Below are 22,695 nucleotides of genomic sequence, written 5' to 3'. Positions count from 1 at the left end.
GACGTCATCATTGGACATGCTCATAGCCATAGTAACAGTGACGTTCGAAAGTCTATGTAAGTGTTTTTTTTTTGTATGTATTTCTTTTTTGTTATTTTTAGACAAAAATATTTAAAAGAATCCTCTTTCAGAAAAAGACAAAAGAATAAAAAAGTAAGAAAAGGAAGTTCTACTTACCTGGAAGTTATTCTGTTCGTGCATGTGCAGGATGGATCGTTCTTCTGGGACGGGTTGGGTAGTGACAGTGATAAATCTCTTACATTCCTCAGATCCCAGCCAAACAAACACTCACAAAAAAAAAGCAAAAAGAGGGTTAACGCTGATCAAGTTTCTGAATATGAAGCCAAATTAAAGAAGCAAAACTGGAGGTTTTCTTCTGAACAGGTAAGTTTAATGTTGGCTAATGCTAATCAAATGTTGGCATAGCATTAGTGGACTTCGCAAACAGTGCAGAACGTTGAGCAGTGTCTCACTCACTGCTAATTAGCATTCATTTAAAGTTACTGTTTGTTAAAATTGTAGCCATCACCTTTTCTCGGATATATTTTATATTTCTTCTGCCATGGCAACTCAAAGCATTGGAAAGGCAGACTTTGTACTGGCATTAAAGGATTCAGTGTACAAAAAAAATATTTCCTCTATTTGGGATGAAAAACTGTTTTCAGTTAGGGAAAACCTGAAAAAAACTAAGTGTGACATACAGTATTAGGCATTATATTTGAAGTCAGTCCAGAAAACCAAAGGTAGTTGTGATCTATAACATGTTACTGTAATGAGTTTTCAGTAGGTATATGTGTAAGTTGTAAGTCATTGGAGCAAGCGAAAGCTCTGCTAACTTCCATGCTTTTTGTGGTAAAATACAGGAAATCCAACTTTGGAAGTTGGATTTGGAGGTAGAGGCTAAATTTTTTTCATTCTGAATTTGAACAGTAAGAAATCTTGACAGAAGAAAACATAAAATGAGGTTGAATGAACTGTTTTTAGGAATATGAATATTTGAGTTGGTCTCCTCAACTTAACAATAATGTGGCAGCTTGCTTCAATCAGTTCTTGAGTTGAAATTACTTTTATTTTCATAACAGTTCATGAATAAACTAGAAACCTAACAATTATGAGTGAAGTGAACTAATATGGCAAGACCTGGTACACATAATAAAAAAGAGAAATGGCAAATGTGATTTCAAGTGAAAAACAAAACTAAATTCAGGTAATGCAGATTATTTAATGAGATGAGCAGAAAGAAAACAAGATACAAAAGATATTTCCAAAAAAAGAAAAGATCTTTAAAACTAAATAAATCTAAGAAACACCGTACTTTTTACTAATCTAAGGTATTTTTTTCATGTTCACTTGTATTTATGAAAATCTATGATTATTTTAATTGCTGCAGTTTGTAGCACTGCTGCCTTAAAGCAAGAAGGTCCTGGTTTCAAATCCTGGCATAAGGTTTTTCTGCATTGTATTTGCCTGTTCTCCATGTTCATGCATGGGTTCTCTGAGGTTACTACAGCTTCCTCCCACAGTCTGAAAACATGACAATTAGGTCAATTGATAACTCTAAATTGCCCTTATGTGTGACTGTGTGTGCATGGTTGTATGTCTATGCTGCACTACAATGGAGTGGTGACCTGCCCAAGGTTTGCCCCACTACCATAGACTCCTGGAGATAGGCACCAGCCTCTCTGTGGCCTTCTGATGACTTAGCGGCAGAAGATTGATGGATTCTTTAAATTATTGCTCTTGCAGTCCTTCCATGGCTCTTCACTTTCACGATGTTACACGACTATTTGTTAACTTCCTCTGCTGGTTTATGGTTGGATTATCAAAGGTCAAATTGGCATAAATCCGCCATGCTAAATCTAGTACTAGTTCAACAGTTGGGCACGGTTCAGTTATCAGTTAGCTCTGATAACAAAGAGCTAGGGTGACCAAACGTCCGTATTTCCCGGGACATATCCGTATTTCACGTCCTGTCCCGGGCGTCCCGGGTTTTTTTAGAAAGTGAGGAAATGTCCTGATTTCACTGCGCACAACGCTCCGTGTGACGTAATCCCTGAGCCGCATCAGTGCGGGCAGCCCTGTTCTTAATCAGAGGCTCTGTTCGAAAACCTGGGCTGCATCCTCCAAGGACGCGGTCTACCTAGACTGGGTCCTTCGAAGTCCTTGAAAATAAGGAGACCGGAAGAGTTTTGGCTGTAAATTCGAACAGGTCCACCCTTCGGCTGGTTTTACCATCGTATGCTCTGTTGCTTAGCAACCGTGAAAGTTGACACACAAAGCAGGAAAAGAATGAATACCGAGGTTTTCAAAACTGTTTGTTTATTTATTTATTTAAAAAAAAGTTAAAGTGAACCAAGACTACACTCACAAGAATCCAGAGTGGAATAAAGATTCCAACCACCGGGAGCAGGAACAAATAAAATCAAATGTAATGATAGAAACCTTAGTCAGTTAAATAACCTGCTGCTGTCATTCTGCACATCTCTGATGTTGCTCCTATTTTCAAATATCCATTACTGTAAAAATTTCCATAGCTGCATATTGGTTATTAATTCTCCAGTTTTATATTGTTGAAACACTTTACAGAATTTTATTGTTCATATTTTAACTCTTCCCTATTATCTTATTCTTATACATTTTTCTAAGGTCCTCATTTGTGTGACCATTTTCAATAATCTTTCTGCTGCTGTAAATTTGCCCATTGTGGGACAATAAAGGGATTTTCTATTCTATTCTATAAAAGGGTTAGAAATATATAAGTAAATCTAAACAATGTATCTACAAAATGTATCTGCAAAATCTCTAATATTCAACAACAAAAAATAAACTCCTATCAGATTTATAGTTCCCACTCTGCAGATTTATGAGAATCTGTCCTTAAATTACAGCCAAACCCATTTACACAGTAACAGATAAAAACCTTTAGATAAACCAAACATTTCCTCTCATCACGGAGCAAATCCCGATGATGAGACATTTGTTCTTTCAATCAAACCCCCCCCGCCCCACTCCAAGGTGTCCTGGTTTTCCCAAATGAAAATATGGTCACCCTAAAAGAGCGCATTAGCAGACCATGTAATCTACTTACAGACGGATTCCAGTAGGTGGAGGTAATGCAGTAATCATTAAGTTGGTTGCGAACTGCAATAAAACAGAAGAAGAAGAAGAAGAAGAAGAAGAAGAAGAAGAAGAAGAAGAAGAAGATGATGATGATGATGATGATGAGCTGTAAACAGCAATTGAAATTTTCTCAACACTACATACTTCCCTAAAGCTGACACTGTCTTGTAAATTCACCAAAGGCTACCTTCTTTGTCCGACTCTCTTGAAACAACGAAATATCGCAATTATTATCAAACATAACTTCCTGAATATTACAAGTACCACCATTTTGATTTGCTTTATTCCCTCCTTCAATCTTAGTACTGTAGATTGTCACTAGGAGGTGAGAAACTCGGCACGGATCGGTTTCAGAGGGTTAGTGTACATGGGGTATGTGTAAGAGAACTGAATGAGGTGATGAAACATCACAGGACCATTTTCCCTCTCAATTACTGCCATGTAAAAAGCTCACTTATGCCTTGGTATCAGCAAAGTTATATGTTAAAAATCCAGACATTTTTCACATGTTTATACAGATGGAAATTTTTTGAAAAGATAGGAAGTCACAACGATAAAAAAAACACTTCAATGTACTTTTCAGATATTCCTTTCCATAACAATAACATCAATTTAACAAGGACTTCATGCCCTTGGTTTTTATGCTGTAATGACAGAACATAATGTCCTGAAATAAACAATAAAACGAAAAATCTATTCTGAATTCCTTCTTTCTGCAGAAAAGCTGCGAACTGTAAGTCAGGGACACCTTTGCAAAGCAGATCTTTTTATTGACAGTTAAAATAAAAAAAAAATATATCTGTACATATTTTGAGCTCTTTATTAATCTAAAAAGTCCAGCACATATTTGTGTTTATATAATATCCTCCAAAAATAGAGCAAATAAAAAGAAAAGAAAGATTTAAAATCAGATTTCTGATTAATATTCGTAGCTCTTTATATCATTATCAGTCATTCCGCACAACACATGTTAAGTTGTAAATTTTACTCTATTAATCTGTTTGATAGCATAACTGAACATTTCTGATCAACAAATAACCAAAGCTGCTCTAATGACTTTGTATGCAAAAAATAGAAACAAATTGAAACAGAAAAATGTAACCTCGTGAATCAAAACTCCACCTAATGAGTGCTTAACTGCCTAAAATGCTTGACTTCAGAACAAAGACAGAGAAGTGGAGGACATCTATTAACTAATATACATATGAACAAGAACCCTGCTTAGAAGTTGAATAAATATACAGAAATTTATCACTACAAAGCAGGAAGCTGGTACATGTAGTCCAGCTGATGTTGGTCCATTGTGACATGTTCCTTCAGTGTCTCATTTTATGTCTCTATAACTTGCAATTCTAATTTTCTAACAAGCACTTTACTACTCAAAACATTGTTGGAAAAATATGTTGGTATAATTTGCAAAACAGTTCAAAACACCCTAACATAATGTAGAAGACATGCAAGGACAAAAATTGTCCTTAAAAAGAGATGAATTAAATTTATACTGCCGAATATTTTAACTACTTCATTATGAAGTAAGGATTATGTTTTTTGAATTTAAAAGTCAAAAGCTTGAACTTAAAGTATCATGACACCATGCACTCAGAAGGGAAAAAAAAAAATCATCAATGCAACTTTGGATCATCAGTTTGTCATTAAACATCCATCTATAGGCAGTGTAAAACTTTATACCCTTTAATGAGACAATGCCCATCTCATTATTTATAAGATCCAAACGCTGCCAGGCAGACTGCTCCAATATTATGATCATTGATCATTGTGACTGAGTTCATTATAAGAGCATGGTGGACTGTTCTCAGAGTCAGCTCTAAAATATCAATGCCTTTTTAAAACGCTTAATGCATTCAACCCAAGAAAATAAGTAAAATTCTTGACACATCACAATCTTGTTTATATCATAGATAGTTGACTTTTTAGATGCTTAGCTTAAATAAAAGAGTATTGCTTTTGCTGGCTCTTCTAGGGCCTGTGTGAAAGGTGCTCAATGCAACATTATATATTTACAAGTATACAGCTAAAATAATATGAATCTATATCTATTGTCATATTAGATAGTTTGTGGCTGAAATGTGTAATCCCTCACAAATTAGACATTTTTAGGTTGAAAACAAATTTATTGATAATTCAGAGTTTGTGGTGAGGTGATTCAAAGAAAGTGGCTTGTTTTATGTGGGGGTTCTTTGTGCAAACCAGAACTCCTTAAGAGACTGCTATATATTCTTAAATTGGGGGCTGCGACTCAAAAAGGTTAATGACCAATGTGGTGGAAGACCCGAGCTTAAGATGAGAAAAACATCCACCCCACCCCATCTGAGGGAGAAGTTTATTCATTTTGGGTCAAATGCTGACAGTAACAGTGCTTTGAATGTGGGATGCTTTTCTGTTATGCTCTTAGTCTGTTTCGTTTTCTCTGTAGTCGTGACAATGTTCTTTGCATTAAAAGGAACATTTTGGAGTGACTTCTAGTGTAACATGCAGGCCTTTCAGGCAGGCTCTCCAAATAAGAAAGATCTGACAGTCATCACAGCATCTGTCCCTGAAAACTGACAAGAGTATGACTCAATGCTATGGGACCAATTGCATTAGCCATGAGATCTGACTATAAGATAGAATGTAGTCCATATTATTGTTTGTCCCTTGGATTTAACTGTCAGTTCAATTTCAGTCATGAAAATGTGCATGCCTATAAGTTGAACAAATACATTTTATCCTAAAATGGACCAAAACTGGACCAATTGCAAATGTTCTTTTGACTCCCATTGCAGTTTTAATCATAATACTTTTGGTTGCTGAATGTGACTAACCATTACTAAGACCTCCCAAAATACACTCACAAACCTGATTAGAATTTTGAACTTTGGTATTATAAAACTTTATCACCCCTTTACTCATATATGGAAGCTTTTGACCTCGAGTTGTGGGTCACACATTAGACAAAACAGCCTAACATCCATTTAAAATATATTATTCATCACCCACTCATCTGAAAAGGATAAAGTTCAGAGGACAGGAAGTCATTATTATAGCTTCTTTACAAAGGAAGCTGTTGATGTTATTAATTGCAGAGCAGTTGTGTCCATTCATGTAGATTTTAATTACGATTAGACTGCCATATATTTAGTGTTCTTGTTTAAGGGTTTAAGAACATATTTGTGGTGTGCTCAAACACTCTATTTTCCTTGCTTGAAAAACAGACTTGTACAGTAGATTTAACTTTACAAAGTAAGTCAGTGAAACAGATAAAGAAATTCTAGCAATATAAAATTATAGGAAACCTTTAAAGTCTGTAGGTATAAATAAATGGCTTTATTTTTATCTTCTATTTTGTAATACAATAGGGGTGAGTTATAAAAATGTTTTCCAGTTCTTACTCACTTTGTACCAATGATATTTGTGTGTAGTTTAGAGAGCCTTTTCTCAGGCGTTGGGATGCCTGTGAATTACAGTAAGAGCAGATCCACTAGAGGAAGTGGCTTGCCTGGCGACATTTTTCTAAAACTGTTTCAGGAAGTCAGAACAACATTTGAGGCAATAATGGCCCAGTGGCTTCAGTTAGTATTTCTACAATAAGAAACAGACCTAAAAAAAAAAAAAGTTTTATAAAGGTTGGAAAAGCCTGCAATCAAAAACTTTTGGCTAAGTATTTTTTAGAATATTCTTTTAACTGACAATACAATGGCAAAACATTCTTGCATACAACTAACACAGCCGTTCTAAAACGGGACCATAAATACAAGAATGCCATCCATCAATTAAGTCATTTTAGATGAATCTGGACACTTTATTTGCTACATAAACGACAGATGAAATTCCCCCACTGTTATATAAAGCAATCACTACAATTACATCAAACACCTGAGGAAAGTTGTTGCTCCCATTGATGGTAAATTAAATCCTAATTCATAAATACTTTAAACACATTTTCTCAGTAATGTAAATCTCCAGTTTTTCATGTGAAATATTCCTGAAACCTAAATGTTTCAACCTTAATGCAACAATAATTTCATCAAAACCATACAGCATGACTTTATCAACGCATACAAAGAGTGATTCCTTTTCTAAATTTATTTTGTGGTTCAGCATACAGTAGATACATTAACAGAATCCCTTCTAATACTAATAATGCTAAGCGATTGAGTAGCTCAAAATGACTCCTAGCCAAGAAGTATGTAGTAAGGTTGTGAGAGGTAAACATTTGAGTGTCAGTGCTGAGCCTAATTCAATCTGCTCTTTTGTCCCACAGTTTCTTATTAAGTCTGAGGACTAGATTTGCTCATTTGCTCACAACATGTTCTCTTTTCATATCTTGACAGAAATGCTGACCCTGAACTGTACAAATCACATAAGCCTTTCTCTGCGTCATTTTTCTCCTTAAGAGCATTTTACAGCCACTGGGAATGAGGATTATCTTTCTGCTCCTGAATCCTAGATTCTTGTTACAGAAACAAAGCAATGTGATATTTGCAAACCCACTCTAAGGGCCTTTGAGTTATTTGTCTCTATATTTTAAATGGTAGTATGGCTCTCTGTACAAGGTGCATTTCCAACATGGGGAAAATATGAACATTTTAGTAAAAAAAAGGGACATGCTAGTTGCACCTATAATTATTTGTCTAATAATCATTTAAAATAGTCTACAGGGGGTAGATTCCTCCCTGTGTCCTCCCTCTGGCAAGGTGGCAATAAGAATAATTGTCTTGATGCCAAAAGGAGCCCAACAGAATTTGCTTTCACAAGTGTAGCGGTATGGCAATTGCCATACTGCTCCACTTGTTTCATGTATATAAATTGCTTTATTATAATTATACAGGGAGTTTTACAGTTCATATAGACACTGCAATGTAAGTAGAGCAGAAAAACAGAAGAAGAAGAAGGAAAAAGAAAAAAAAAGGACAAAAGATGAAAGAAAGAGGAGATAGGAAAATTTGGATATATTAAATTTCATATAAATAACTGATGGATCAGGACTGTGCAGATATTTGTAGAATTTTCACAAATTAGTTTTGATTCACCTTGTGACCAGAGCCTTTTAATGTATTAGAGGTGTTCATGTATTCAACACATATCAAGGATCAAGTGGAAGCACTTGGCTGTTATTTAGTGGTCAGGCTGATGCCAAATCTTTTAGTTAATATGCATAATAAATACCTCTCAGTTATATATGTGGAATGTGCAACATTCAAAGGAACAATATATTCTCAATTTAGAGTCTGACAGCAAATTGTAAATTATTCCCGGACAAGCTCCCACTTGTCACAGGCCAGCTCAGTGCCCATGACACAAAGGAGGGGACACAAAACGGTTTAGGCCAATCAATAGTTTATTGTAACCTATAAGTAACTTTAAATAAATAAAACAGGGATGAGATCTGAGTATGTAAGAATGTTAAGTGTGTGCTGTGTATGAGTGGGTGAACATGAATGTGAGAATGTGTCTGAGTGTTAACCAAAACCAAACTGAACCAAACAACAAAGGGAGTACCTGGAGGAGCAGAGAGAGAGAGTGTTAGTGGAGCTCAACTTATATAGAGAGCCCAAGTGGCTCCAATTAGTAAGACACGCCTCTGCCTACAGGAGGAACCGCCCCTGCAGGTCAGAGGAAAGGGCCGTTACACTTAAAAATGTAGTTGTATATCAATTGATAGTCAAAGTTTACTGATCTGTCCCACCCTAATTAAAGTATTAAAGTAAATTGATGAGGTCATCAGTTCACGAAAAAAAAAAATAGATTTTTTTTTTCAATGTTAAAATGAAATGTACAAACTTTATATATTTATTATATATTTAATGATTTTGGTCTAGAGCAAAAAAATAGTTGCAACACAACTAAAACAAACTGCATTGGAATAAATCTTTAAAGGTACAGTGGAGGATTTTTGCACATTTTTGAATAGTCTCTACTCTTAAAAAAAAAAATGCACATGCACACCCCTGTATGCGATCCCGAGAGGGAACGCCTATTAAAGGTGTGCGAGAGCATTCACGAGCCCATTTCTCATGGTGAAAGCTCTGTTTAAAAGTTGCTTTTTGCATCCCTCATACAAGCTTACTTTTCAAGAGAAGATTTGCAATTTTTCCACTATGTCACTCTCACCACCAGTAGGAAAATGGGGATGAGCACGTAGGACGGCCTTACGTAAACATATCACTGGAATGACTGACAATTAGGAGGACCACTTTTTTTGATGATCCTCCCGGAAAAAGAACATCTTCCACCGTACCTTTAACTTAATGACAGCAGAGAGTATTCCAACTGGTGCGTATACTGAATATAACTGCCAAAGCTTTTGATCTGAAGGGTTTTCAGAGCCAGCACACAATTGGATTATATCCTCTGCAGAGATCTATTAGGTAAATCTAAAACATTTTTTACATCTGTTATCATTCAAAATGAGAGACACGAACAAGAAGAGCGGATCTTTAATACAGCATAAAAAAACGACAGCATCATGTTGGGCTTCAGAGGATGCTGTTGTTTTTTTATGTTCAGCAATCTTTTCAGACCAGTCAGCTCATCTTCCCTGGTGCTCGCTCAGCGTATGTTGAATCCTGCAGGTCATAGACACCTGATCGCACAGGATAAGCATTTTTCCTAGATAACTATTATACTGTACCACAAAATTAGATAAGGTGTTCTCCATCCATCAGCAACGCAGATATTCATGCCTTCACTGAGATGCCTTCCTAAATTTTCTGAAACAACATTCTTAGCTCAAATAAACTCTGAGCACTGCACATAATCTATTTTTCCCTCTGAAATCTTAAACTACTAAACTCATGCAGTCACACACAAGTACACTTTTTACAAATAATGTGTATTCTGGAGGCTGCTGGTTGCATATTTGCATCAGATTATAATTGGAGGTATCAGCATAAAGGGGACTGAATTCTTCTAAATAATTTGAACATCATGTATCATGTTTTTTTCCACTTTAACATCAGACACTTATTAATTCTATATAGTAATTAATGTAGGGTATAAGAGGATGAAGTACCTTGTCATTCTTGGATTTGTGAAACCGTACCAAGACATTAAGGTGTTTTTGGAAACCTCCACAGAAGGACCAGTGTATGTAAGCTGCTGGACACAGATCCGTGAAAGGAAGGTCAGCGGTTCAGCTTACTGGATGAGCTAACGAGATTAGACAAGGCGGTAAATCATGCTCTCACCTCTGCCTGTAGCAGAGGCAGGCGCTGAGCCCTGCCATGGAAGCTGTATAAGTCAACTAACAAATAAATGTCACTTTTTATACAAAGTTACAAATACTTTATTAAAATTGACCATGATCATAATATCAATGCAGTTGCAAAATATTTTACTTTATACCTTTTATTCCCCTTCAATTTCTTATGCCATTTCTGGTCCTTGCACAGTTTTTATGTTAAAATGTCATTAATCTCCACAACTAAACCAGTTCTGACTTTTTTTTTGTTGTGGACCATTTAGTTAAATGTTGTTAGTTCCTCTCATAAAATAACTATTACAATTTCATTTCTTTTTGGGAAAAATAAAGTGCACACCATTTTATACCAGAATAAAAAGAGGACTGAGTGTAAAAACAACTTTGTGGGTAAAAGTAGTTCAACAGTACCATCAAAGATCAGGTGTTTTCAGTTTCCAACACCATCAAATAAAGAAAAAAGAAAAGGAGCATAAAAATAATATGGTTAATCATAACCCAAGTTTATTTTTACAAAATGAATTAATATTAATAAATCTGACTGGGCCCTAAACTTGGGTCTATATCAATGTCTTAATTCACTGGCTCGCTTTTTTTCCCTCTGACTCAGCACTGAGCCGGCAAACAGAAATCACCCCATTCTAATGTCATCAAGCACTGGTAAATAGAGTTTATAACATGTGCTTGTTTCATAATATCAAACAGAGGCCGGACAAGACATTCAAACTTATTCAAACGTTAAAAGAAAGGCAGAGTTCCAAAACAAAGAATCTGAGGCAATGCAATGTGATGTGTCAAGTCAATGAAAAATATTCATAACTTAATATTTAACATATACAATCCTTCTGAAATGTTCTTTTAATTAATCTCAAATCAATTAAGATTAAAAGAATAAATAAATATAGCTCTGACCCTTTTCTTATTTTTGCTTGCTAGATTTGTGTGTATGCACTCTTATGTGGAAGTAGCATTGGTAACATTAACAATTTGCCTTGATTGTTTACAATAGTTTACAATGTCTTGATTATTTATCATAGGTTATCATTTTTACATTTTAAAAATAGGTGAAAGGTGGCAGAGGCAGCAGCACTTAGCAACTAACTGTGGCTGTGTGGCTGTGTGGCTGTGAAATAGAGAGGAACGTTACGGGAGTAAAGCGGGTTAATGATAACACCTTCCTTGAGGATAAACAAGGAAGACCAAAATTGCTCTTTATGGACAGTACACACTTGTGAAGAAAAAAAAAAACTCTTTTTAAAACCAAATTTTCTGGCAATTTTAGCTGAAGCTCATCAACAACACACATGTTAACATGGAAGACTCAGATTTTCCGCTGATGACTAATCTAACTGTATACAGTAGATCAATGGGCTCTTGCTGTACACAGTAAGTGATTAAAACAAAGTATTTTTCATGTTCAAGTCGGGTTCTGGTTTTCCTTTTCATAATAATAGTAATATTAATCATATTTATTTTAAATAATCTATTGTGTATCCTCTTCATTGAACCTATAATGTATGCAATTGTTACAGCTTTTCTGATTGGGGACCCAGAGTGGCCATCTCAGATTCAAACCCTTGATCTTTCAGCCGCTCCAGGAAACAAGAACTGGAAAGATCTTCTGGTAGATCAGCTAATGTCTCGATTTAGCCATTTACACATCTGCACACCGAGCAGGAAGCTTCAGCTCTGGCTGAAAGCAAAACAACATTTTGTATACTGAAAACTTGACCAAGATATGTGTTTTTATGTATTTTGCTTGTGTAATGTCCATTGTGAATGCATTGTACTTTTTAATCTTTTTTGTAATTTTTCTGTTCTATTTTTTGGATTAAAAAAACTAACGAAGACTGTAAATTAGTCTTTGGTCAGAGTATGTTTTTTTTTTTTCTCCTTATAAGTCCTTTGAGAGTCATACTGACTCCTACAATAGGAGAAAATATTATAAATAATTTCATAAGAACTCCATAGTAAAAATAAATATATTTGAGGAAATAGCAAAGTGAAGATTTACAGGATAAATTTATTTATATGGATGACATTTGGACAGCAGAGCAAGGAATATATAAATATTACAGTCACATATTACACCTAGGCCTGAAAAATATTCAAGTCATATATTCATCTCTTTCATATCATTTAGGAATACTATGGCAATTTATAAATTGTAGGGGTGAAGAGCAGTGACCTAGCCAGAAACTTTTTATAGGGGTGTCCGAGCAGAGAACAATGTGCTCTAAGGTGGCCGAGAGCAGACTGGTGTCAGGGTCAATCTCCTGTACCAACTGGTGAAGAGCAATTTAACACTGTACTATAGTGAAAAGGAACCTTTAACATAAAGTATAGGCTGTTTAGAAGAAAGGGGTGGAGTTTCTGTGAAACTCTATGGTTGTGTAATGAAGCAGCCAAAGCTCTTATGTTCATTTATATGTGCTTCCTTTTAAAGGTGAGTTTTCTTTCCCACTGTCACTACATGCATGCTCAGTATGAGGAATTGTGGCAAAGGCAAAGACAAAAACAACCCTCCACTGTAGCAACATGTTTATTCAGGCGGAGCGAATGCTGCAAATCAGTGACTGGATCGGTCAGTATGACTCAACTGAATTGTCTTTGCAAAAACTTGTAAACGTTGATTATCTTGGGATTATATGCTGTGAATAGGTACTGCATAAAAGTCTCAATTGAATATGAACTAAATAAAAAATAATCCTTAAGGGAGAAAGATATTTACTTGGGAATCATCTGAGCTTTTCACATGCATTATTGGTCTGGATATATTAAAGCATAATAAGCCTTATGTGTCAATTGTGAAAATGTATTGTGAACATTATGATACTGATCAATAAGGACAAAAGCTTATAAAACCATCCTTAGAAGTTAAACGTCTTATAGTCAAATAGATTGTTTGCATATAGAGGAAAAAAACATAAGACATTATTACGCCCTCAAGTAGCAGACAACAAACTGAGATGAGAACAATAGGGAGTGTAATAATCTGTGAAGTCTCAGAGGAACCCAGTGTAACATATACAACACCCTGAAACTTTTATTACTTTGACTAACATTGTTATTCAGAAGGTGTTTTATGATGTAATGCAAAGGGCAACACTCCAACGAAGAGAAACACAGCCCTTCTGCAGTATTCATAGAACTTTCACTTAAAAATAGGTATATAGAGAAAAAATGTTTGTAACATGAAACTATTCTTGTTAGAAAAACATTCATTTATTTTTTACAAGTATTAGAGTAATATTTAACAAAGCAATTAAATATGTCTTGTCATTGACCCCATGTTACTCTATAAAAATATTTTGGTCTGATGTGATACTTAAACATGCTTTAAACAACTGCTTTAATTAGCTGCTGGTGGAAACTCATCATAATTAACAGAAATGAAAGCTTGAAAGCATCAATCTTTGGAGTCCTATCCATCAAATGTGTTGCATTTCAATTTAAATATTAAAATAAATTTACTTTTTACTAACATTTGAATTTGTTTGTTTCCACTTTGATTCCTTCTTGAGCTATGATTGTAGTAATGCTGTTTTAGGCGTAGCCTGCTGGAGGACCAATTTTCATCATTCTGCTTCATTCTACTCCTATTCCCCAATTTTGCATTATTTGATAGTTCAACTTGTAACTTCATTTTATCTCTACTTTTTCTCATGAGTGTTTTTTTTTTTCTGGCCTGGTCTGGCTGCGACACCCTGCCGCAGGAAGGCATCAGCTGGGCTGCTCTCATCATCATATTCAAAAAGGCAGGCTTGTTTTCAGTCTTTAGTCCCGTTTCTCTCCTAGACCTACATCTGGGCTCAGCATTTAACATGAATAACTGTCTATGTTCTCTGTCATCCTTTTTGTATGAAAACTGAATTAAAGTTCATTTGTTTAGGTGTTACTTTCCTTAACAGAATCACCAATGGAACCATTTTTGTCATGGTTTTGGTTCTGTTCAAGTTTTATCTCCGAGTTTTCATTGGTCTTATTCTCCATTTATTGTTCTAGTTATTTTTTATTGTATTTGAGTTCTTAGATATTTCTTGTTTGCTCTCGTATTAGTCTCCTTTTCACTAGATCCCTTCTTGCCTCTGTTCAGACCTGCTCCCAATCTGGTAATTAGTCTGGTCTTTGTTTCTCTCTCCCATATATTCTCCTACTGTTCCGTCACTCTTGGCTGGTTTGTCATCATTTCTTTGCCCGTCTCTTGTGAGTATTCCTGGTTCTCAGTTTTTGTGGATTTTGTGGATTTATGTTTTGGATATTTGCTTCTGTTTTACTTTTGTTGTTAAATCTCCAAGAAACCACTTCATCTTCAGTCTGCATTTGGGTCCTCCTGTTAAACCTCCACCCCACCTTGACAATTTTACTGTTTTTTTAACAACATAGATAGTATGTATGAATCCATGCTTCTATGTTCCTTTATGTGCTTCTGTCTCCTTGAACTCCCAATTGACCTCAGCAGAGGGCTGATCATGCTAAGTCCGGCTCTTTCTGAGGTTCTGTCATGTTGTAAGGAAATTGTTTCTCTCCACTGTCACTGCAAGCATGCTCAGTGTGGGGAATTACAGCAGAATCAAAGACACAATGCAAGCATCTGCTGTTGCCTCAAGCTCATCCAAGAGATTTGGATACTTTAAAGTCAGTTATTTGATGTAATCAACTGGGTTTCCTTAGATAATACATTTTTAACCAGTCTGTCTGCATGATTTGATTGAAATGTTTGTGTAAAGTGCCTCAAGGTGACATGGGTTGTGAATTAGAGCTAAACCTAACAGGGAAACAGAAATAAACTCTAAAAGTAAGCAAAAACCAAAACTTCAAGACCACAGTAAAGTAGCAGTGAGTAATAGAAAACTAAAGCATGAAAGAAAATCAAAATCCTCAAATATCTCCAAATCATGACAGTTTGTTCAACTTCAAATAAACGATTTTTGACCATTACACCAAAAACAATTTTTTTACCATAGAAAGAAAAAGAGAATTTGTATCCTACACATTTTCTTGACCTTTAACCAACTCAGTGGTCTAAGCAGATAGAAAATAACACCATAAATTCTAGGCTTGTAACACAAACCTGGATCATAAGTTTAACATAAACTTTAACAATCTGTGTCTGAATAACCTGCTAAAAACAAGCTTTTTCGTCATTAAGTGAAGTCAGGCAATAACCTCACTCAAGTAATTAATATTTCATAGTTAGTAAAAGTACTATGCAAAACTACCCCTAAGAGCTCTTTAAAGCGAAGTGTATCATATTTGATGCATGAGTTTTTGAGACCTCTGCATCATCAGTGTGATACTTTTGTTCTTGAAAACCCGTACGTACACAGTCAGACCCATGTAGTAAACACAAAATGTATAAAAGGTTGGACAGAAATGCCTAATGTATCAGAATTGATACAAATACATTATTTATTTTCCCTTACAGTATACAAAATATAAGTATTTTTATTTAATTTATCAGATCGTTCAATGCTAACTCTTATTTTAAAATTTTAATTTTCTGTCAATAATTTCATGGCCCAGGATTTAAAGGGCAAAAAGTAAGTTTTAGTCAAGAAGTTATTCAAGAACATGCAACCAGCTATACCTCTGTCTACATGACTGCATGATGAAAATGAGAAATTGTAAAAAACTTAAACTATTTCTTTTAAATAACAGTGAAGAGTTTTATTTTAAAGGACAAAAAAGATTCTGGTCTAATTACTCATTTCACATACCTGCTTAAGTTTGCCCAGTTCCCATTACTTGCCAATAGTATCCACCTGCGTTAGTCCACCTTCAGACCAGTCAACAGTGCCTGATTATTTCGAACCTTTGGTGAAATTTATTCTAGCGTTTCTGTGTTCTAATTACCTGATCCTCACCTGTTCTGCTTCTTAACCTCTGAGCCTGCCTGTTCCCATCTGATCTGTTTGCCTGACCTGTCTTCTGACTCCTGCTGGACCTCTGCCTGTTTGTGTACTGTACCTGGAACTGTGACCCGACTCTGTTCTGGATTTAACCTCGGCATCTCCTCGGATCTCTGATCTCCTGGATCTGACAACCAAGCATGTCACTGACATTGGCTTTGGCTTCGCCCTCTTGATTATCCTGCCTACGTTCTTCTGCTGATCTTCAGCATCTGGGACTCTCTGTGCGGCAACCTGGGAGCCGGCCGGCTGGAACCATCCTCACCCTCTGGATTCGGACTGAATTATAAGACCAGAGGTTACTGCCTTAGACGAATTTCACGGTATGATTTAACTTTTGAGCTATATATCAGAAAAAAATGAACTTTATATTGGGTGAGATTATGTAAAGTTGACTTGACAATGCTTTATCTGCAGCAAAACTTTTATTTAATATAAATCACTGACGAAAACAAAAAACATGTAGCGTACAAAATAGCATCAATAATAAATCATATGAACAAATTTTAAAGGTATAGAAGTATAAATATAATAGAGTAAATAAATTGATAAAGATGATAAAGAAATGAAAAGGAATACATAAATAAGCGATTAAATAAATAATTCATACTCGGTTGGATGACTTGACAGGGAGGCTACAAGATGATGAAAGCTGTGATCGTTGGTCTGATCTGCTATAAACCAGATGCTGCACATTCTCTAAGTAGTACACTACTGCATTTACAAAAACAAGCGGCTGATCTTTCATCCTACACCTAGAGGTTCTAGCAGCCTGCCTCAGTTCGATGATCTCCCTTCATCTGATCCCTAATAGTGTCCCTAAAACAGCTGGCGCACAGGAAGCTCTGGAACTATTTCCTCCTCCTGAGTAAATTTCTCTGAATCTTCAGCTGACTTTGCAATAAAAACTGTGATCTAGATCTAGAGCTGCTGCAACACCCATGATTGGTTATGCTTATTATAAGAAAAAGTGGGAACTTGCTTTATAAAGAAAATGTGCTAATATTTCAAAATATGCTTTTTTTCTTTTTTTTGTAAAATCCCAAATAAAAACTTTGGGGCGTTTTTAAAGTGAATATGTGCAATTTAATGATATTTCTTATTTATTTCATGACATACCTATATGTGCAATTAATGCTCGGTGCAGAGGGAGGGGCAGCAGCTGATGAGTTTCTTATGAGAACACATGGGGCATTATTAGGAGCGAGAGCGCAGCGCGCTGCAGGAGTCAGAGATGCGGCTGGACGCTACTCTGCTTCTCACAAGCAGAAATCATGACACAAATATTTCAAAAATGCATCAAAAATATATTTTTTGTACGTCTCTTATCTTCAAATGAGGCGGATCACCAGCCTGCACCTTGCACCCTGACTGGATCTATTCATGCGCGCCTATCCATTTTTTTCTTTCTTTTTTTTTCTTATTATCTCCAGCAGGTTTTAGCTGAAGGAGAGCGTTATTGATGGACTCCTGTGTTATCAGTGGAGCTGGATGGTGAATTTATCCCAGAATCCCGCCAGCATGGAGTCCCTTAACGCCAGCGGAATGGACGCCTTCACGGTGGTCCATCTGAATTCCTCCTGGAGCCTGGACAGCGGATATTCTCTAGCCGCAATTGCCAGCATCGCTGCTCTCGTAAGTTTCCTGATTCTTTTCACCGTAGTTGGGAATATTCTTGTGGTCATCGCCGTGTTAACGAGCAGGGCGCTAAAAGCCCCCCAGAACCTGTTCCTGGTGTCCTTGGCCACCGCGGACATCCTGGTCGCCACTTTGGTGATGCCCTTCTCTCTTGCCAATGAACTCATGGGCTACTGGTATTTCGGGAAAGTTTGGTGCGGCATCTATCTAGCTTTGGACGTGTTGTTCTGCACATCATCGATCGTGCACCTGTGCGCAATCAGCCTGGACCGGTACTGGTCCGTTACGCAGGCTGTGGAGTACAATCTAAAGCGCACTCCGAAGCGCATCAAGTGCATCATTCTGATTGTGTGGCTGATCTCAGCCTTCATCTCCTCCCCTCCGCTCATGTCTATTGACAGCAACAAGGACGCCAGCTCACAACCCCAGTGTGAGCTGAATGATGACACCTGGTACATCCTCTCCTCCAGCACGGCTTCTTTTTTTGCGCCCTGCTTAATTATGATCCTAGTGTATATTAGAATATACCAGGTAGCTAAAACCAGAACCAGAAGCCTATCGGGAAAGAAGCCCAAACCAGATGGGGTCACACAAACTGAGAATGGACTTAGCAAGCAGTCTTCACCTTTCCACGAGGAGAGGGAGAACGGCCACTGTCAGTGTCCTCCTACACCCAGCCAACACACAGTCACCATGGGTCCACTGACTGAGGAGGGTGATTTGGAGGAAAGCTCCTCCTCAGAGGGCAAAGGCCACAAACCCCAGAGGAGGGACTCCCAAAGAGTCCCCATGGACATCCAGAAGAAAAGCTCTCTCCCTATCCGCATCTCCGGGGTCAGCAACAAGTCAATGGACCTCTTTGCCTCCAGGAGGAAATGTCGTCGGAGCTCATTTGCAAGGAAAAAGGTCTCCCAGGCACGAGAAAAGAGGTTTACGTTCGTCCTGGCTGTGGTTATGGGGGTTTTCGTAGTGTGCTGGTTCCCCTTTTTCTTCAGCTACAGCCTGTATGGGGTTTGTGGAGACTCATGCAAGATTCCTGATCCGCTTTTTAAGTTCTTCTTCTGGATTGGTTACTGCAACAGCTCCCTTAACCCAGCCATTTACACCATCTTTAACAGGGACTTTAGGCGTGCCTTCCAGAGGATCCTCTGCAAGTCGTGGAAGAAATCCTCCTAGGCCTAAAAGGAAGATTTAATGAATTGTTTTCACCATTTGTTTCATTATTAATTCCATTGTCCTGTTGTTTCTGTCATGAAAGTGCACACCCTTAACCAGCTGCTGGGGCAACATCGTGTATATTTTCATCCCTAGGCTTTTTACAGACCTTCCTGATCTGATTATTGAGTGAGGCTGTCCTTTATGTCTGAGCTATAATGACGTTAAGGGATATTTTCTGTAAAAATCAAACAAACAACATAAAAATAAAACATGAAATATCCCATTATTTGGCAGCTAAAAGATAACAGAACAAACACTTTCTTATGCAGTTTACAATTTTTCTTGGTGTTGCTGTCCTGTTAAATTATACCAAAATTTATTTAAACCTGTAGTGAAGGATCGCACAATGAGATCATCAAATAAATAACAGCTAGACATTTTGGTTTTTACATCTCATAAATAGCTGTTACTCTTGTAGTTAAATATATTGCAAAAAAAGCAGGTTCTACTGTGTCAGATTTTGCTTGCAAACAATCCCAGATTCCTTTGGAGGCACCTATTAAGATCACATATTGCCGTATGACAACCCGTTTGGTCTATCTTTTGAAAATGTCACAAAAAGCTAGCTTCACAGGTGTAAAACTTTAGGTGTAAAGTATGAAGTTTATATATCCGTTTATATCACTTTTTGTACAGTAAAGGATGTATTTTGTGCAAAGAAATGCTGAACCTTATCAATTAAGCTATACTGAACACATAATGGCTCAGATAAATGTTAAACAAAAATCACAACAAATATAATGTAATTATAAGATAATATAATTTCTAGTTTTTATTAAATATAAATTATTTGAGGAAAAACTGGAGTTGAAAAGACTGGTTTACATTTGTGTGGTTCTGTCAGTATGTTCTTAGCTGTCAATATCTTACCTGCGGTGGAAAACTCCCTTTCAGTTCTTTTGTTAGTGTGAATCCAGACAAACTGGTTGCAGAAGCTGTGATCTTCTAAGCGGGCTTATATCTTCTTAAAACATATCCAATCTAAAAAATGTCAACGCAGTTTATGTGGGTGCTGTGTTATGTTTATTTACGCTAAAGCAAATAATGATTTACATGTAGAAAATGGATATAAAACTAAAGGCTTTTCTGATTGTTACACTGCAGTACTTTAATATCCCATGCTTGTACTTTACATGTTTTGAATGTCACAGAAGCAAATAATTTACTATCATTTATGTCACACCACCTTCATCCTCCACAGCCAAAGACAATAAGACTTGTTTTAAGTATAAAACCAAACACACAGAGACAAAGTGGGTTAAAGGTTCATAAAACAATATTTATGCAAGCTCCAGATAATGGGAAATTGAACTAAATGAAGTACACTCAAGAGCTGTCTACTGCAGGTAGTAGGCTGGCAGTTAACCTTGTGTCCAATAACAAGTTTCAGTGAAGTTAAGAACAATTATCAAGGGAAAAATTATTTAACATGATTTGTTGCAATATCATCAGAGTAACAAAGTACAAATACTTTGTTATCTTACTTAAGTAGAAAATGTGTCTATCTATACTATATTGGAGTAACTACTCCTTCAATTTAAAAAAATAAAGGCATTAGTTTTGTTTTATTTAAGCTTATATTCCTCATTGCTTGTTGGTAGTTAGAAAAAATATATATCGAAATAATTATTTCAATCCATACAATTAAATTCTTTGTGGTTGAACTTGGTACTGCATGGGGCTGAAACAATTTATCTCGGGATTAATTGATTATTGAAATAATCGTCAACTAATTTAGTAATCGATTCATTGTTAACTGGAGTGTAGAGACTTTAAAACGTGCCTTTAGCTGATAGAGCGACCCACTTAGAGCAGTAATTATACCAAAATTGTAAAAATAAAATATGTAAACATTTTGCACTTAACATAAAAATCTTTCTTGTCTGTCAGTATGCTCTATCAAGAACTCTTCAAGTGGAAAAGTTTTAGTTCTACCTGGTTTAATTTCACAAAAAGTCTTCTTTAAGGAGCCTTTTGCCGTCTGATTTTTAATTGATTAATAAAAAAATAATTGACAGATTATCAGTTTGCATAATAATTGTCAGTGCAGCCCTAGTACTGCACCAACTTGTTTTAAACCACATAATAAAATAAATAGTTTTTCAAGATGCTGCAAAGTTAAATTTGACACTGTTGCCATTACTGATAAAGCTAAGAAAATGAAATGTTCCTTTAATAGTGTTAAAAAAAAACCTTAAGATTTTTTTCCTGCATTACTTTTTCTTTTATATTTTAAGTAGTATAAAAGTAAAAACTTCGGTTTAAAACTGGATACTTTTTCCTCCTCTGTGATTCTTTAGGTAATACCCCAAAATAGAATAATTTATCAAATAAAACAATGAAAAATCTTTCCTCTATAATCACAATCGTGAGGAAACTTTATTTCAAATTAAATGCAACATCCTAATCTGTTTTTATTGCTATTATTACTAAGTTTTTCTTTATCTTTTGAGTTTTGGCTATTGAAAGTTCAAAATAATGCTGATTATTTATCAACCTAATAAAAGGATAAGCTTTTAAGGATTTGCATGTAAAAAAAAACACATTAAAAGTTGATAACCTGCACATAGCTCATCCACTAACTAGGTGCACATGAATTTCCATTTCCAAAATGAACAAAACAGCTGGCCGAATAAATCGTACTTATTTGCAATCAATAATAGGCAGGAGATATGCAGATCATCAGAATGAGCAAAATACTTGGAGGATGATATGTAAGTCCTTATCACCCACAATACAGTTCATCAAACTTAAAAGAGATTACGGCTGCAGTTTCTGCATCTATATTTAGTACGTCTGAGGGTCGGATGCAAAATCACACAAAAATGTCTGTAATCGTTGCAAGAAGAAAGCAAAGGTACAATGACAGACAAGAGAGAGATAAAATACTCCATGAGCAAGTTAAAAAATTTGGACTGTCAGAAATCAAAATGAGAGGTATCTATTTACCAATGTTATTTTTGGGGAAAATTTGATGCCACACTGGATTCTTCTTGAATCCGGATGGACCTCTTTTGGGCAACTATTGTGGTGTCACCCGGCAACGTTTCTGTGGTGTGCTGTGCAGCAGTGCAGGATGCAATTTAGCGGTGTGGGTGTCTATTCCTACTTTTAATAACAATTATCCTTTTAAGTGGTACCTATTTGGAACAGAATTCATCATTTATGTAACTTACTCCAGTACAGACGAGTATGAATGTGCTGATATTCTGCAGAGGGCTGAAATTCTTTTCCATGGAATTCAGAAGTATCATGGCTTATTAAACTATATGATGAAATAAAAACCTTTGTATGTAGCTATCTTAGCACCATTATTAGCACCTATTATACTTAAAATGCTCATTCTGCCGCAGCTATTTACACCTTATTTTCTTTTTAATTAATGTATACTATAGAAATAATGGCCATTCCTAAGAGAAAAAAATGTCTTCTGTTTTGTCTTTTACTGTCTTTTTATGGAGAACTTTCATTGGAAAACCTACAGTTTTTTTTCCAAGCCCACTGAAACACAAAAACCCCCCCACAGATTCTCCATTAGTTAAAAAAGGGTTTTTATGCATCTAGCGTAAGGTTTTTTTTTTACTCAAGTTTCTGACTGACATTGCTTAA

At 36.0% G+C, this 22,695-nt stretch overlaps 1 protein-coding gene across 1 annotated transcript; it reads left to right on the top strand.

Annotated features, from left to right (window-relative positions):
• Positions 1–17,439: 17,439 nt before the first annotated feature.
• LOC119783403 (alpha-2 adrenergic receptor-like) lies at positions 17,440–20,780 on the top strand. Its single transcript, XM_038284907.1, has one exon. The coding sequence runs from the start codon at positions 17,722–17,724 to the stop codon at positions 19,042–19,044; it is 1,323 nt and encodes a 440-aa protein (XP_038140835.1). The 5' UTR covers positions 17,440–17,721; the 3' UTR covers positions 19,045–20,780.
• Positions 20,781–22,695: the final 1,915 nt, after the last annotated feature.

Source organism: Cyprinodon tularosa, unplaced genomic scaffold (assembly GCF_016077235.1).
Source record: "Cyprinodon tularosa strain WSP-4 unplaced genomic scaffold, ASM1607723v1 ctg204, whole genome shotgun sequence".
NCBI lineage: Eukaryota > Metazoa > Chordata > Actinopteri > Cyprinodontiformes > Cyprinodontidae > Cyprinodon > Cyprinodon tularosa.
The sequence above is the reverse complement of the archived record's forward strand: the minus strand, read 5'-3'. Positions and strand labels throughout refer to the sequence as shown.